We start from the raw sequence: 17,763 nt of genomic DNA, 5'->3' as shown, positions 1-17,763 counted from the left end.
TCCTTGGCTTAATTGCTACATGGTTTGATTTTTTTGTTTCTAAGTAAGGCTCAGTAAAAGTCATTTCGAACAGAATTCTTTTATTTTTTATAGTAAACTGTTAAAAGTTTTCTTTTGTGTTCTATTAACAGAAATTGATGTTAAATAACCATACCTGATCACTGAGTATGTACTTGATAAGAGTTGTAATTAACAATATTTTGTTATTACAGTAACATTTTCTGGATTCTTCCTAAAGAATAAACCCCTTTTACTTTGTCAGAATACATGTAAAAACCCGTTTACACTTGATATAATCAAAAATGTAGAGTAGAAATAATTATAAATCCTGTTAATAGTGTAACAACAGTACTGTGACTTTTCATGGATTATATATCATTTTATTACATTAATCATGGACTAAAGATTTGTCAACAGTGAAGTCTGATTACTTGTAATATAACAGTGTTCAACCATATTTTCATTGTTTTTACAAATGTAAATTCTTGAACTTACAAACAAAATCTGCACGTATACACAAGCTCTTAATAAAAAATAGTATTTTTCATAATGGTAAGTTTCTGTTAATTTACAGTATTTCTCTGGTGTCCCAGTGAATATTATGTTCTCCTCATTATTTTTCTATTTTTTTTAACAGTTCAGGTTTATATAAATTATCACTGAATGAGAGGTACATGTACTTCGACTGACAGCATCAGAAATAAACTGACGAGTTGATGAGTTTCAGTCTGTGGTTTTCCTCACATGAAATAAAAAGCAGAAATATGCACAGCTTTCTTTCCTTACTAATAACTTGCCAGATAAGTTAAAAAATAATAAATCTGGGCAAAATATAATTGTGCCGTAATTGTACATTTGGCTTTCTGGTGTAAGGTTTGATGCAATGCATCAGCAGTGTTGCAACATTTAGTGGTTTTTGTATCTACCACTTAAAGAAATCTGTCAGTGGTTAAAAACTTTGAGGTTGGCGTGTAAAGTGTTTCATTCCTCTTCATGTGCTTTACCCCCATAGCATATCTCTTTCTCTCTGTTGATGTAATTTCTGCTGTGAGTCTTTGGATTTCTTTGCACTAGTCTTGGCAGACAGAGACCTTGTGCTGCACTTTTAGATATGTTAAATGGTCTGTGGTCATCATGTTTGTTGCTCATGCTTTCCAATGATCCAAACGCCTTCTTCGTAGATTATATTCATAAGATTTTTTTATGTGAAAATATTGTTGAGAAAAGATAATTTCTTGCTTTATCTTCATCAGGAGGACAAAAACAAGAACAGAAAGAAGCTTTCAGCAGTCATTTTTTTAACAGTGTAGCACAAATATCGATGTGTTAATCTGAGTAACTGTGGTTTAGCTTTTTGCGCTATCAGAACTGTTTGAGTCTGTAGGCGGAACAAATTCCTGCAGCCTTCGAACGGCTGCAACAAACTGCAAGTATCAAGGAGTAGCCTTCACTTCAGCTTTCTAACTCTTGTGAATGCAGAACTGGTAAGAATATCAATGCATTTTTATTCCATCTGGCTGACCACAAAATTAAATTTTAAATACGATTTTTTTTCTGTGTGATCGCTTGAAGAATAAAACTGGAAGAAAAGAAGCACCAAAGATGGTAGCACCTGTCTGTAACATTTAATTAACTTCATTTAGATTCGGGTGTTCAACTCGATCTAGTGCCGCACATACTTATTTCTTTTATTTCATGTAGGTGCCAAACTGTATGAAATAAAAAAAGTTTTTACTTTCTTCTCCTGCTTTGTTAGATGTCTTGCCAGATTTGATTTAGTTGTTCTTTTTAATTTTTACTTTTAAAAAATACTAGAAATGAACAGATGTTTCAAGGGAAAACCAGTACAGTCTGAAGCATTTGCATAGACCACAGATTTAACTTCAGTTGTCTGCCACGCATCATTTTACACAGAAAACATTTTGTCGCTCAGCCATGTGGACACAGAGTAGCGTCTTCTATTTGGCCATTGGTGAGGTGCATTTTATATCATTTTATTATTTTCTCTCTTTGGTATACTAACAGTTAATTTAAGTTTCTTAACGATGTTCTGTTATTTAATGTATCCGAAGAAGAAAAACTAATTATTTTAGTCTTTTTTACAGTCGCTACAGTCTCTTATTTGTCTGCATCTTCAGCTGCTACAGGTCAGTCTCTTTTACCATTAGAAGTTTTCTGTTGTTTCACATGCAAAGATTTTCTCTAAGTAGTATCTACATAATATGAATAGTGTAAAATGAATGAATACAATATGATCATTTAAGAAGAAAAATGTACCTACTATTTGTTAATTCAACAGAGAATAACAGAAAGGTAGCTGTTAAGAAAAAACTGTACTTGGATGTGGGCATAGCTTAAAGCACCACACTGAGCTTTTTCATAATTAAAGAAATGTTCATGCCTTTCCCCCTGTTTTTAAAATGTTATATCCATGAATAGTCAGTTTAACATACTGTTGTGTAGGGCATCAAACTGGTTAAGGTTGGGACTGATCATACCACTGATCACCACTGTAAATTAAAGAAACTCAACCTGGGTGTCTATTGTCGTATGTAGTCTGTAGATGATTGGATGATGGGGTGGGTGTAGTTTCCTCTGTGGGCAGGGTTGGGTGGTCTGCCCCAGGCTCTGCATGGTTTGCCGATGTTCTGGGAACCATCCTACCCGTTGTTTCTACGCATGCGCACAACACGAAATTAAGTGGCGAACCATCCTACCTTTGTGAATATGAGCTAGAAGCATAATTTTACAGCTTGAATTCAGTGGCAAATCATCTTACGTTTGTTAATAAGACCTAGAAACATACTCTGACGGGTAAAATTACGTGCCAAACCATGCTACCTTTGTGAATGTGAGCTATAAGCATACTTTAACGGGTAAAATGAAGTGGCAAACCATCCTGGCTTTATGAATGTGAGCTACAAGCATACTCTGATGGGCAAAGTTAAGTGGCAAACCGTCATACCTACTTCAATTTGTGCTGGAATTACTCTGTGACAGCAGAAATGTGCATAAACTACTTACGGTAGGACATTTTGCCAAAGTAGGACGTTTTGTCAGAACACTGGACCGGTGCTGTGGGCCTCGGTCCGGATGGGCCTCGGTCCGGATGGGCCTGGGCTCCCTGGCCTTGGTGGATTCTGGGGAGCAGCTACTGATTCTGAACTGTCTCCCCAATGTGTTGTTTGTGTATTGTATGTATGGTTGGAAGAGGTCCAGTTTTGCTGCAGTCAACTGCAAGTGACAAATAAAGGCTTCATCATCATCATCATTGCTTTACTAATGTCTAACAAAGCAGAATATATTTTAAACCAATTTTTATTGAAAATTCTAATGGTGGAAAAAACAAATATAATGTTTAAAAAGTGTTCCTACATTATTATTTCATATTTTAATAGTTAAAATAAATGGAAAAAGAGATTTACAGAAAAAAGTAAACAACCAAGAACAACTTCTTTAAAACCATCTGAATTCAAGAATTTTAAAAGAAAAAATGTTGTCATATTTTCAAAGAAATTTAAGAAGACACAGGAAGCTTTAAAAAAAACAACGACGGGGAATACAATTTTCCATTTCCTCACTGCATTTCCTTAATTTAAGTCGGGTTTGTTTGTTTTTTTACTGTTTTTGCTTTCAGCAACATTATTACTTCTTTGATTTTAAGTAATCAAAAACTAATAATTATATTATATAATTATCTCTTTCTCTTGTTAGATGTTCAAATAAGATTAGTCAACCCACTTGAGTCTGAGTCAACTCGTTGCTCTGGAAGAGTTGAAATCTATCACAACAACAGCTGGGGAATGGTCTGTGATTATGGATGGGGCATAAATGATGCTGAGGTGGTCTGCAGTCAGTTAGATTGTGGACCGGCAGTGAATGCCACTCAGCAGCTCTTCTTTGGACAAGAAACAGGACAAATCTGGTTAACTGATGTGTCCTGTTCAGGAACGGAAAGTTCTCTAACTGAGTGTAAGCACAGAGGATTTGGGACACACAGCTGTGGACATTATTGGGATGCTGGTGTCATCTGTTCAGGTGAGATAAATTCAGGATTATTCATCACCATCTTATTATTTTTACCATCTAGAAGTGTTGTTTGTTGTTGGTGTAAATTTTGTGTTAAAATTCAGGGTGAGTGATCAACCTGAGCTCATACGTGAGCTCAATGTGCAGTAATGAGCAATTATATGGTTCGGTATGAATGTAGGTGTAATACAAGGAGAAACATGTGCAAACATCACACTTTAAAGCTGCCAGTGTCTCACTACAGTGGGATTATGTGGATTTTTTTCATTTGTGTCATTAACTGTGTTTGTAAAGGTTATCTAATTGAAACACAAATGAGTCTAATGAAACTACCATCATTATTACCATCATTAACAAGTAATCAAAACTCAAAATATACTATATGCTCTATTTAAAATTAAATAGGTTATTTGTTTTCTGTGTTTAGGTGTGCCCATCAGATTAGCTGGTTCTGGGTCCACTCAGTGCTCTGGAAGAGTTGAATACTACTATAAAAAACGTTGGGGAACAGTCTGTGATAATGGCTGGGACATAAATGATGCTGAGGTGGTCTGCAGACAGTTAGACTGTGGACCGGCACTGAAAGCCACTCGATCAGCTCAATTTGGTGAAGGAACAGGAGACATCCTGCTTGATAATGTGGCCTGTTCAGGAAGTGAAAGTTCTCTAACTGAGTGTCAGCACAGAGGATTTGGGACGCACAACTGTGGACATCATCAGGATGCTGGTGTCATCTGTTCAGGTGACATGTGCTTTGGATCATGTAAAATACGACTTAAAGGCCACTGTGCACCTTACAACCACTAACAGTAGCCCATTATTTAATTTTCATTAACCAACCAGCAACCAGCCCCTCCCCTACTCCCCCTGTGTTGTCATGCACTTTGTAGAACAGAGTTTAGTGTGGCAGATGTAGTTGATGATGGACAAAGAAGGTGAAACGGTGGATCTGAACAGTTACGCGAGAAAGAGAAAAAAGAAACAGATGCAGTAAAATGTGTCAAATTGACAGACATGTTAACTGTCAGGGCTGCTGCTGCAACGTCAACAGTAGTACCAGCAACAACTAGTAACAAGCAGCCGTCCCAACAACAGAGTGAGGAAGTGACAGAGAGGAATGTCTGATTAACAAGCACAAAAAATCCCAATAATATCAAAATAAAAAGTAGATGGAAGTACATAATTAGGAAGGGAGAGATTCAAGTAAAATGAAAAACTTTGACCATGAACCACTGCTAACAGCCAAAGTGAAGCTTTGAATTGTCACTTGCCACCTGCAACATGACTTATCAATATGTTTAGTGCTAATTGCTTCTTCTTTTTTTACTTCCTGTTTTCTGTTTTACTTTGAAGGTTACATTAACCTTGTGATGTGCTTTGGAATTGTTTGCCTGTGTTAATCTGTCTTTGATAACTGCATTTCATTCTCAATAACATGTGTGTGTGTTTATATATAGTGCTGTCTTTTCCTTGGTTTGACTGTGTTCTCCCAGTGTAATTTGTTTTTATTGTTGTTTTGGTTTAGTTTATTTGTTTTTGTATTCTCTTTTGGATTTTTGCAACAGCCAAAAACTTCTCACTTTTTGGTATTTCACCTATGTTGCATTTGGATACTCTCTTGAGCTTGTGTAGCTATTGTGTTACTATTGCGATTTTCTGTACTGTTGAACTTCATATTACTGGATTTTCTTTGATAAATGTATCTGACAGATGGTAAAACCATTGCCTTCATTAAATAACACTAAACTTTACAATCATAATCAAGTATATTTTTTTTGTTTAGGAATCAGATTAGCTGGATCTCAGTCCCCATCCTCTGGAAGAGTTGAAATCTATCACAAGAACAGCTGGGGAACAGTCTGCGATGATGGCTGGGACATAAATGATGCTCAGGTGGTCTGCAGACAGTTAGTCTATGGGACGGCACTGGCAGCTCCTAAAGAGGCTCATTTTGGTGAAGGAAGTGGACCAATCTGGTTTGATGATGTGGCCTGTTTGGGAAATGAAAGATCTATAACCCAGTGTCAGCTTGGAGACTTGAGGAGCAGCTGTAGACACCATAAAGATGCTGGTGTCATATGCTCAGGTACAGCTCTCATTAGTTCTTCACATGTTGTTTTATCAGCCACTCAGTTTAGATGTGTCAATGTGTGTTTTGTGCCAAACTTATAGGTAAGCAGTGGAATTGAGTTCTTATACTAAGTATATTGTGTCATATTCAGCAATGAAATGCTCTGCAGCTGTAATCCACAGAGAAATATGTTGTTCATCATCCTGGTGAAACGAAAATGTGGGTCTTGTCAGTTGTATCTCCAACTTTGAGTCTGAGTGAACTTCAGATGATTAAATCTTGTACAGAAATGACTAACAAAGATTGTCAATTAGCTGCTGCCCTAAACCAGCAATAAACATGACAGTTTTTATTTAAAAGGCATATTCTATGTGTTCAGGTGTAGCCATCAGATTAGCTGGTTCTGGGTCCACTCAATGCTCTGGAAGAGTCGAAATTGCCTACAATAAAACCTGGGGAACAGTCTGTGATCATAACTGGGACATAAATGATGCTGAGGTGGTCTGCAGAGAGTTAAACTGTGGAACAGCCCTGAATGCCACTCGATCAGCTCACTTTGGTGAAGGAACAGGAGAAATCTGGCTGGATGACGTGTCCTGTTCAGGAAGTGAGAGATCTCTGACTGAGTGTCAGCACAGAGAATTTGGGAGACACAGCTGTACACACAGTAAGGATGCTGGTGTCATCTGTTCAGGTAAAAAGAAATAATCATTATAAAGGCATGATCAACATATTAGAAAATTTTTACAGTATTACAATCATTTCATCATCTTATGGTGTGTGTCTCATACTGCATTTGTGTGAAGAGATATATTTAAATGTTTCTGACATGTTTAGCAGAAAAGTAGCTTCATCACATTTTTCTTTGTCAAAATCTTGCGCGGGTTTCTCCCATTTTTTTGCTAAGCAAAAAGAAAACTTCCTTCAGTAAACTTAAAGCTTTTCCTGTGACACTTATGATGTAGCAGTCCAACTTTTGTACCAAGTGAATTTGCTTTGCTTCCAAGTTGCAATTCTGAATTTCTTTTTGTTTTTTCCTTTGTAAATAAAAACAAAACAAAACAAGAATACAAAGCTAAGAATACTCTTAACTAGGGATGGGTATCGTTTAGGTTTTATCCGATACCGGTGCCAAATCGGTACTTTTGAAACGGTGCCGGTGCTTAAACGGTGCTCGAACCAGTGCGTAAAGAATGGAGAACACAAACTTCGTCCAAAAACCTCTCATGTTTTTATTTTTAGCAGTCTCTTTTTTTCTGCACAATGATAAGACCTGTAACAACATATAAACATCATCTGTGCAAAGATTTATGTTTTTAAAGTGAAACAGTTAAAAATTACGGCGCTGTCAATACATGAATATCCAGACGTTGTACAAAAATGTCCCATTCTTGCACACAATTGGACACCATGCCAGTTGATTTTTTTTTAGGTATTTAAGAGCAGTCATTAATTAATTTTATTAACATGCCTAAAAATGCTTTTTTTGTATAAATGCGTTTTTGAAGAATTAACCACACATTTACATGGTAATGGGCCTTTTCTGCCATGGAGTGCTTAATTGGCCTCTGGCCCTTTAAACTCTGAGGGGCTGTAACTTTGGTTTCTTTTGGTCAATTTGCATGATTGACACCTCTTTTTAATTGTTTGAGCCAATAGAGTCACAGTAACGATGCCACGTTCACGTTACATCAACCAATCAGACGTTGTAATGCCAAAACCCACGTGTGTCCAAATTTACTGCATGTGACGTCTGTCCAGTCACGTGTCTATAGGTGGGTCTAAAATGGAGATTGTTGACGGAAAACGACTCTGATGCCACTAGGTAGGCGTGGTAACTGCTGATAATCACATGGCTACCGGGTACCAGCGAAAATAACGGAGGAAATCTGGACGGTAAGCCAATTTCTGTCTTAGCGCATTTGCGCCGCTGTGTGTTTTTGTGGTCTTCTTTTGCCGCTCATTCAGTGAATTTTGGTCAGAGTGTGGTGAAACTTGGTGTTTGGAATTGGTGATAGCTCTGGAAGATAACCAGCCTATCTTTAGCCGGTTACATGAAGTCTGGAGAATTTCTGGTTCGCCTTGTTTGTTTAGCGGACTTGTGCGCATTTACATAACTTCTCGTTTAATCATGGCTTGTTTTCGTTGAGTTTGGTGGTTGTAGAAATGGTTTATATGACATTTTAGCTGAGATTCAGAGGTTTCTGTGGATACCACAGAATATTTCTCACCCCGTGTTATAACCAGAGATGGGCGCGTTACTGAAATCTGATTACTTTTTTCAAGTAACGAGTAATGTAAGGGATTACTGTTGCAAAAACAGTAATTAGATTACCGTTACTTTCACGTAGGAACGCTGCGTTACTGCGTTACTAAAACCGTGATTTTTTTGCGAGAATGTCTCATGACAGTGACGTAAGCGAGTGTGACGTTCGTGGCAACAGCTGTGTGCAGATCAACAATGGATAATATATGGAGTGCGGGAGAGAGTATGAGCATGCAGCGTTTAAAGCGTGGAAGTACTGACCTTACTTTGAGTTTGATTCCATAAAAAGTGACAAAAACATTAGTGTCCACTGTTCACTGCGTGGGAAGAAAACTTCTTTTTAAACCCCTAAACTTCCAGGCAAGCACCGAGTGCTACGACGTAATGTGACATTCTTCCACTGAGCGCTGCGGCACACCTGCACCAGGGTAAACCTCCGCCTACCCCAGTCCTGCTTTACAGGTGAAAATAGAGCAACAGGACCGCTAGTCTTTGATTTTATTTATTTTCTGCTGTGTTTTACTTGCATCTATTTGAAAGAGTGAGTGTAAACACAAAAACATATTTTATTTTATGTGCTGGAATGTGCAGAAAGTAGGTTTAAATGTTTAAATTTCTTCCAGTCAGAGAATGTTGCATATAATTAAATTTTTGCTTGATGCATAAAGTTAAAAGATTAAAACTAATAAAACAAGTTTTAAAAAGAGACTGTTCCATTTGATTACATTTTGTATGATGAATTATGCAGAAAAAGTAGAATTGGGCTGAAAGATCTATCGCTTTATCACCTATTCAGGTTGTAAATTGTGTTTTTAAAAAGTAACTAAGTAACTAAGTAACTAAGTAATTAATTACTTTTGAAAATAAGTAATCAGTAAAGTAATGGGATTACTTTTTAGGGGAAGTAATCAGTAATTAGTTACTGATTACTTTTTTCAAGTAACTTGACCAACACTGGTTATAACCGATTAAACGTGATCTCCTCCTTTTTGCTCGCGGTACCGGGGGCGTGGGGCTTAAAGCACTTGTTGCAGGCTGCTGAGTTTGCATCTTTTGCTGTGAAGTACAGCCAGACTTTTGACCGCTTCGCCTTGGGCATTTTTAATCTGTAGCTCTGCTCTAAAAGAACGTACGTACCTGGGCCCGCCTACTATCCTTGTAAAGGTAAAATGATTGGCTAGAATCCAAAGTGTATGACATCTCAAGAAAAAAAAAAGCACCGAAATAAAGCACTGAAATGTGCGCTGCTTTTCGGTCTGGTTACTACCGTTTATGTCAGAACAGGTGCCATCATGGCACCGGAAACCGGTACCCATCCCTACTCTTAACTAAGAATACGTGATCGCAACTCAAAACACTGGGACGAAGATCCAGGACCATGAAAAATATCTGGCAAACAAACTGCTGGAAAGCAGCAACATCATGAGTGTGAACTGTCAAAACAATAATATTTTATCTGATTGGAACATCTTATGATAACATTCAACACTGAAGTACATAAAAAAAAAATTAGTAGTTTTTTTATGATCAGTGAGCAGCTCAGCATGCAGAGTGAGCAAATGAGTGTATTCATGAACTAATTCCACCCTGAATAACACTCATTCCATAAAAAAAGTTTTTGTTTTATATTATGTTCACTGTGCCTAGGTGTGCCAGTCAGATTATCTGGAAGCACTTTGTGCTCTGGAAGAGTCGAAATCTTTTACAACAACACCTGGGGAACAGTCTGTCATGATAACTGGGACATAAATGATGCTGAGGTGGTTTGCAGAGAGTTGGGCTGTGGAACGGCACAGAGTGCTGCTGCATCAGCCCGCTTTGGTGAGGGAAGTGGATCCATCTGGCTTGATGATGTGTCCTGTTCAGGAAGTGAGAGATCTCTGACTGAGTGTCAGCACAGAGGATTTGGGACACATGACTGTACACACAGTAAGGATGCTGGTGTTGTCTGCTCAGGTGAGAAATTAAACTGTTTCTTATTATATTATTAAGATAATAAGCTAAATGTTTTACCAGTTTTCATTGAATCCTCTCTATGTGACTGCTATTTCCTCAGTGATCTTCCCAAAGCCCAGAATCTTCATGAATCCTGCTAATAAAGTTAAGTGGAGAAGTGATCTCAACATAACTTGTTCAATATCACCTCAAAGCCAACAGCATCTACAAGGAGAATTTACTCTGAAGCAGATTTCAGGCTCATTCAGTCAGACAAAGCCATCAACTACCAACTCTGCTACATTCAAGATCCTCAATGTAGATTTTGACAAGGATGGATTGTACCAGTGTGAATATTCACACGACTCCAGCATCTCCACAAGTGACTCTGCTAACCTCTCTGTTATTGGTAAGAAAAATGTACCATTGTTTATATTACAGTGATAAAGTGACAGGACCAATACTGTGTACTTGTTACACCCACTACAAGTCATTAGTATGACATCACATCCATTAAGATAAGAAATACCAGCAACACTCACTTCCCAATTATCTCTTTGAGGGCATGAACTAAATTTCATTGCATGCCAATGTATACTGTGACCAATAAATAAAAATTGACATGATCTTAATCATATTCATGTGACTATATTATCTGCAAACCATGAAAATATTCATCTATGCAGGAGTTTTCCTGAGTGAGCTGTAATAGACAATAGCTATGGAGAAACAAGTACAACACATTTCCATTGTTGAGCTGCTGTGTAAAATCAAACTAAAAACAGAATGCAATGATTTGCAAATTTCATAAACCAATATTATATTTCCAATTGAACACTGAAAGAGTGTTTAACCTGAGAAAATATACAATTGTAAGAAAATTAAGAAAATAAGAAAAATAGTTTTCATTTTTACATCCTAAAATCTGGGTCATGTTTACCACTGTGTAGCATCCCCTCACCTTTTAACAGTGTTACGTCCCCGAGATGAAAGTCTAGGTGAGTGTATGGGGAGCAACAATGAATAAAGCCTGGAGAGAAAGAAAGAAATGAAACAATGCAGAAATGGTAAAATCATAGACTTTATTCTTAACACAAAGAGACCCCAGTGCTGTTATATCAATATCAAAACAAGAAAGGAAAACCACAACACAAATTTGTCTATCCAAAGGGAGGGAAAAGACAACGAGCAGCACCTGGGTCCTGGAGAGAGCAAAGGTCACACAACACAGGTGTGTTAGAGCTGTAACAGACAGCCTGTAAATATCTGTGAACTGAGGAGATCAACTGCTTGACTTTTGGAAAAGGACTGGACTGCAGGGAGTCAGCTCCCGGACTCCTCTAACGGGAACAGTATTGTCTTGCTGAAATATGCAAGTCCTTCCCCAACCTCACTCCCTCTTTTTCCTCCAGTGCCACCCTCACAGGCTGAAAGCTATGACATTAAATCAGTGGTATAAAGATTTTCTGCCATTAGTTGGTGCCTCTTTTTCACTATAGTTTCTTGTTTTCTTGTATTTGTTGTTTCTTTTGTTCTCAGTGTCACTGGAGTGGCCCAGGATCTCTGTGATGTCTCCAAATGGAGGAGTGGTCAAGGTTCCTGAAGGTGCAGAAATCATCAAGGGTTACAGCTTCAACTTCACCTGCACAACTAGTGTACACTATCCTGGAGCTGTTTTCTTTCTCATCTTCTCTCGCTCTAATATGAAATACAACATGACATCTGTCAACAACTCAGCCTACTTGAGTTTTCCTGTAGCTGACTTTGAACATGATGCCGACTACAGCTGTGTGTATGAGATAACGCTGCCATCAAGGAAAATCACTGCTCAAGAGGCTCGGTGGATTCGTGCCTTTGTGATATGTAAGTAGACAGATGAACTCAACATTTCTATTTGCTGTTTAATGGCAGTAAATGAATGACATAGATCACTAGATTCACTGCAACATATTGACATGGATTTTTTTAAACATCACTCCAATAATGCAGTAAAGAATAAAGAAAGTATCTGGAATACAAATAAAATTTATTCCTCTTCTATTTTTTGATTGTATTTTTTGTGAGTACATGATTGAACTCAAACATAACCATGCCAATTGTTATGAGCGGCTGATGAACAAAGAAATAACCCCTGCTGAGAACCTGACAAATTGTGGGTATAAACTGGCAAATACATCTAATAAATGTTTTATTTTCCAGTCCTTTAAAGTCAAGCTGACAGTCTCACTTTAAGATGCTTTAAGACCCTCAGTCTTTTTTTTTTTTTTTTCTTCTTTGGCTCTCGGAGGAGGCGGACGCACTTTTTCTCCTCTCCCTTATCTTCCCTGCTTATGTCCTTGTCTAGTCTCATGCTTTTCTTTGTATTTTCCCTGGAACATTCTCTCACAGTCTGTTCTCTAAAACCTAAAAGAGGAATTATGGATTGGATCAACTGGTCTCTGAATGCAATTGACACCCCTTTCTCAACGAGAAGTCTGGGCTTGGGTGAGCCTGAGTGGTGAAGATATCTACCTATTCGGAACCATGGTAACAGGGTTCTGGCTGATCGGAGCTGGCTTGGCCCTGACTTATCGAAGAATTAAGAAAGCGGAACCGGCTGTTCAAACCCCCACAAGGCTGCCCGCTGGGATTGGAATGATGGGAGAGGCGTGAGTTTCTCAAAATGGGATCATTGAGTCAGCACGGATAAGATCTTGGAGAGGCTACGGCTGCTGTGAATACTCAGAATAAGATCTCTGACTGCAGACTGGATACATCTTGGAAGGGCTAGCCCGGAATAACATCTCTGGGCGCAAAATTGGATGACATCTCGGGGAGGCACACTGCCGTGAGTTCTCAGACATTGGCTCCTTGAGCACAAGAAGTGACAACATCACAGAACGCAAGTATGGCGAAGCTCGCGGCTCTCCAACGGGAGATTGAGAGACCAGTGTTGGACTGTAGAACTGCTTTGAAATTCATATGAGCTGTTCGCACTAAAGTAAAAATATAACATCACTTATGCGGATACCCCTTTGGCGCCAGCTGCAAGGCTGGAGCTGAACAAAACACCCTGATAACGACTGTGTTTAGTCTGTTCCTTCCCATTCCATGCAAGGCCACCTGGGTTGGCTGGAAGACTGTTTACTTAGCCTGGCAGGGCGAAGGACACTGTCTCAGCTGAACTCTGGACACGCACACACATACATATACTGATACTGATAAGCACTCACCCGACGCATCACCCTCCCTACCCGGATCCAACGCCACCTCCAACGCTTACCTCCCTCTGATGTGGACATCGGGTCAGTTGGAGGCGCAGTCGAAGATTGCAGCGGTCCCAGATCAGATGTTCACACTGGAACTCTTTCCCATGTTGCTTGTCTGTGTTTATTGTGCAACGGTGTGTTGATATCTGTGCATTCCTGTATTATCCTTTTGTGTTACACATTTCGATGTTTTTTCCTCGCTACCTAGCCTGACCTGTCTCCCCAATGTGATGTTTGTGTATTGTATGTACGGTCGGCAAGGTCTGTCATCTCGGTTGCGGGCAAAAGACCTGCAACTGACAAATAAAGGCTATCTCATCATCTCTCATCAAATCTGAAGCTAAACACCTAAAATACCTATCTAATGGCTGTCTAAAGATTTCCAAGCCTATTTGTAGGTAGTTCATTAGCAGCTACTGTTCAGTCAGTGATGCAATGTGGCCACCACATTGTGTCTGGGACATTTAAGTGTGATGGGGGTATGGGTGGGTAGAATTTTATATGCCACTCACTGGTAGCCCATCATTTAATATTTATTTTATGTTAAATAGCACGATTTACATGGAGTGTTTTTTATATATATAATTTCTCTCTCTCTCTCTCTCTCTAAGGCTTTTAAAACCTCACTCTCACTGATGATATACTGATGATACAGATCTCTGTCTACAGATTCAAGAACTCCATTTCTGAGATATGTTTTCCTGCCACTGATACTGCTTTTGGAGAACATTGCCCTTCATTTCTACTATAAGGTACATCAGAGAAAATAAAAGCATGTATTAAACCAAGTAGCAGCTGTGTAAGAATAGTAACATGGATTGTGTACCGTCTCTCCAGGTCTCCAAAAAGCAGAAACCAGCCAAAAAAGAGAACGCTGAGACGGATGTTTCCAGAGCTGAAGAAGTTCATGCTGAGGAGGAAGCAGCAGAAGAGATAGAATAGACTCTTACACACACACACACACACACACACACACACACACACACACACACACACACACACACACACACACACACACACACACAGGTGGAGAGGCTTTCACCCAAATATTATTTCTCACAGGTTGATAAATAAATACAATAGGAAAAGAAGAAGAACTGCTGACTTTGCTCTTTGTGACAAGGTTCAACTATGAGCACACAACAAGGTGAAGAATAGAGTGAAAACAATGTAAAAAACATGATGCAAATGTGTGTTTCTTATATAAATTTGTGGAATCTTGAGGCATGTTAAGACTCATGTATATACTGTATGATTTCCTTTTACATATATACCCTAAAAAACCCTAAAACTAGAAGTTGCACTGTAAGCACTGATGTTACTATGTGTCAAATCTCTATTTTGAGAACTGCTTAAGGTAAAATGGAAGCAGAGACATCTATTTTTCATGTTCTTTGAAGTTTGATTGCAAGATTGACATTATTGACAAAGACATTATAGATAATAAACAGTTGAGATGACTACATAGAAAAAGCACATTAAAACAATGCCTACAAAGAAAATGATGGTCTTGTATGAAGATCTACTGGAAACAAATTCTTCATTCTGTAACTTGGAACTGAATAAAAATTTGTCTCATATTCATGTAGCTCACAACATTTAATGTATAAAGTGTGAAAACAGAGCTGCCAGCAGAGACACAGGAAGTCAGTGTGATCGAGATAAGGGTATCTTATAACTGCTACTGCTTTACAAAAATAAAATTCAGAACAACAAAATAACTGCAGTAAATTTATTAGTCAATATGAATTAGCTTTTAGCTGATATTTTCTGTATTCTGAAATCTTTGCACTTCGCTCTAAAGCTATATCTCTCTGTATTAACATTCACCTGATAAACCTGTCATCAAGGACTGTTCTTCATGTCCTGTTTGTGAGTTATATTTTTGACACTTTGTTTTCATTAAAAGATTATTTTTGCTTTCAAAAATCATTCATTATTTACTGTTCTCAAAAACTCATTTCAACTACACTAGTGTGACTGGGGACCTTATGCCCTGGTTAACATGAGATCCCCTAACACTTCACCCCACATATTAATACAGAATGGAGGAGGGAAGATGGAGTGATGGTCAGAGTGGTTTTAACACCTTTTTTTTGTAAGGCATAAACAGCATGAAGTACGAAGGCTCAAACTGTGAGTGATAAAAGCCTCAAGGTTGGAGTGTGAAATGTCAGCAAGTTTCACTGTAATTGCAGCAGACCCCACCCGACTGAACCACTCTTGCTCTCAGTCATCTGCTGTAAGTTAGGTGATCTCACACAGATTATCAGATGTATATGTTCTTCCTTCAGATAGATGTTAGTGTTACACAAAAAGCAGTTTAGCCTTCAAAAACCAACATGAAAAAAGAAAAATATGAGAAAAGAGATTATGTCATTTTATGACTTTTTTGTATGAATATTTACTGAAAAGAAAATGTGCTGTTAAATATACCTGAATATAAAGCTGTGTCACATTCATGAAGCTTAGAACTTAAAATATATCGAGTGTGAGAACAGAGCTGACAGCAGAGACACAGGAAGTCAGTGAGAGAGAGATAAGGGTATGAAAGGCTAATAAACCGAAATGTTGTGGTTTTGTGATGTTTGACTTTGATCAAAAGATTTCTTGAGCTAAATTATCGAGGATCGTTAATCTGAAGAAGTGTCTTGTTACAGTGACTGTGCTGCCCCGCTGCATATATACGGTATAAATGGACAATAATAAATCAAGCTTATGCATAAGTTCAGTAAGAAAGCTCTGTAAACACTCATCTGCCTGCTTTCTTAAGTATTAGGCTGCATTTCTGTGTTTTACATCGCTATCACTTTTTCCCACTGTTAGTCTCAGCACTGGCATCGTTACTCTAATCCAAACATCTTCTTGCCTGCCTTCCTTTTTTGTTATTATGGGCCGGTGGATTTTTTTTTTTTTTTTTAGGAAGGGTATATATAATGAAAGGTGTTGGATTGGCCAATTGGTGATGATCGACTCTGGGCTGGACCAATTACAGCTGAGGAGGCCGGATGCACCCTCCCCCTTGTTTAGCAATCTTATAGACGAACTAAAGAAAATGGAGAACAAAAAAAGGAAAGGAGGTGTTTATGAAAATATCACTAAATCTGTCATTTATTAATTTTAATATTAATTAATCATCATGTCTCACCTCTGGTGTTCTAGGTCTTAATTTAAGGTTTCTACCATGTGTTGTAGATAGTTCAGGAGGTTAACTCGACCAAGCAGTCTTTTTGTTTCCGCTATGTACTGTTTAAAATCCAGAATAGGGAGGATGGTGTAGGTTTAAGTTTATTAGATGGTTTTTCCTATAGTGATTGACAGATCACGTGACTTTCGCGCATTGCATTCCGGGAACTCGTGGCAAAACAAGTACTGCATCAAATGCAAGCATTTGCAGCACCGCAAAATGTTCATTCTCCGGTTCCAATACCTTCTTGGCTTTTCTTTGCCGCACAAAAAAGGAATGTACAAAACGAAGGAGAACAATGCCGGTCCGTACAAAGACAGACTCAACGAAAAGGCAAAGAAAAGATACGAGGAAAAAATCAAAGGAGTGAAAGGGTCAGACCCTTACGAGCACACAGAGTGGACAAAAGACGTTAGGGTGCTGCCCAACTTTCACCACACTCAGATTTATAATTATACGGTTCTTGGAGTGAGTGCATACACTCATGAAGCTTTTAGTAACTTCAGGTCACTACAACAAGCCCGGGTACAGTTTACCGACGGATGGGTACAGGACCTTGAAATGCACCGTGTAGAACCAAAGACCATCGTACAAACAAAGGTAAGTTTACCAGTCTCACAAATCGTCGTCATAAATACACATTTGTTAACCGTTTATTAATATAACCTTTGAGCTCAACGGTAATTAATTAGTAGTGGAAATAATTTCTGGTACGCATTACAGAAATGTAGCAGTGACAATAATATTGTATGCTGTAATGGCACTGGACAATTAGTGATACAAAACAACTGTTTTATCCTGTGAATAAAAGTATATGTTTTTGTCAATGTACCGTGGTAATAACAGAAGCGAAACGCAATATTGTGTCAGGACAATTCACTATTTATGCACAATAAATAAAGGAGCATAGCGCCACAATTTCTGTTCAGCACCAGACTTGCTTGTAACCTATATCACCAATTATGTTAAGAAAAATGACGTATTAACTACTACAAAACACTGACCTTTGTGGGAATGCTTGGAGCAG

The 17,763-nt window shown here is 38.3% G+C and overlaps 1 protein-coding gene across 1 annotated transcript; it reads left to right on the top strand.

Annotated features, from left to right (window-relative positions):
* Positions 1-1,527: 1,527 nt before the first annotated feature.
* Positions 1,528-15,478, top strand: LOC120436882 (deleted in malignant brain tumors 1 protein-like). The gene is made up of 13 exons (XM_039607720.1): positions 1,528-1,614; positions 1,915-1,972; positions 2,106-2,147; positions 3,715-4,038; positions 4,457-4,771; positions 5,813-6,115; positions 6,480-6,794; positions 10,014-10,322; positions 10,423-10,710; positions 11,841-12,164; positions 14,219-14,301; positions 14,387-14,497; positions 14,544-15,478. Exons 1-12 carry the CDS (start codon positions 1,603-1,605, stop codon positions 14,489-14,491), a joined length of 2,478 nt encoding a protein of 825 aa, XP_039463654.1. The 5' UTR covers positions 1,528-1,602; the 3' UTR covers positions 14,492-14,497; positions 14,544-15,478.
* The last annotated feature ends 2,285 nt before the right edge of the window (positions 15,479-17,763 follow it).

The sequence above is a fragment of the Oreochromis aureus genome, unplaced genomic scaffold (genome assembly GCF_013358895.1).
Source record: "Oreochromis aureus strain Israel breed Guangdong unplaced genomic scaffold, ZZ_aureus HiC_scaffold_32, whole genome shotgun sequence".
Taxonomy (NCBI): domain Eukaryota; kingdom Metazoa; phylum Chordata; class Actinopteri; order Cichliformes; family Cichlidae; genus Oreochromis; species Oreochromis aureus.
The sequence above is the reverse complement of the archived record's forward strand: the minus strand, read 5'-3'. Positions and strand labels throughout refer to the sequence as shown.

Coding starts and splice junctions, on each gene's coding strand:
- LOC120436882 (XM_039607720.1), top strand. Junction 10,323..10,422: donor TGCTGGTGTTGTCTGCTCAG/GTGAGAAATTAA, acceptor CTATTTCCTCAG/TGATCTTCCCAAAGCCCAGA. Junction 10,711..11,840: donor TGCTAACCTCTCTGTTATTG/GTAAGAAAAATG, acceptor TTTTGTTCTCAG/TGTCACTGGAGTGGCCCAGG.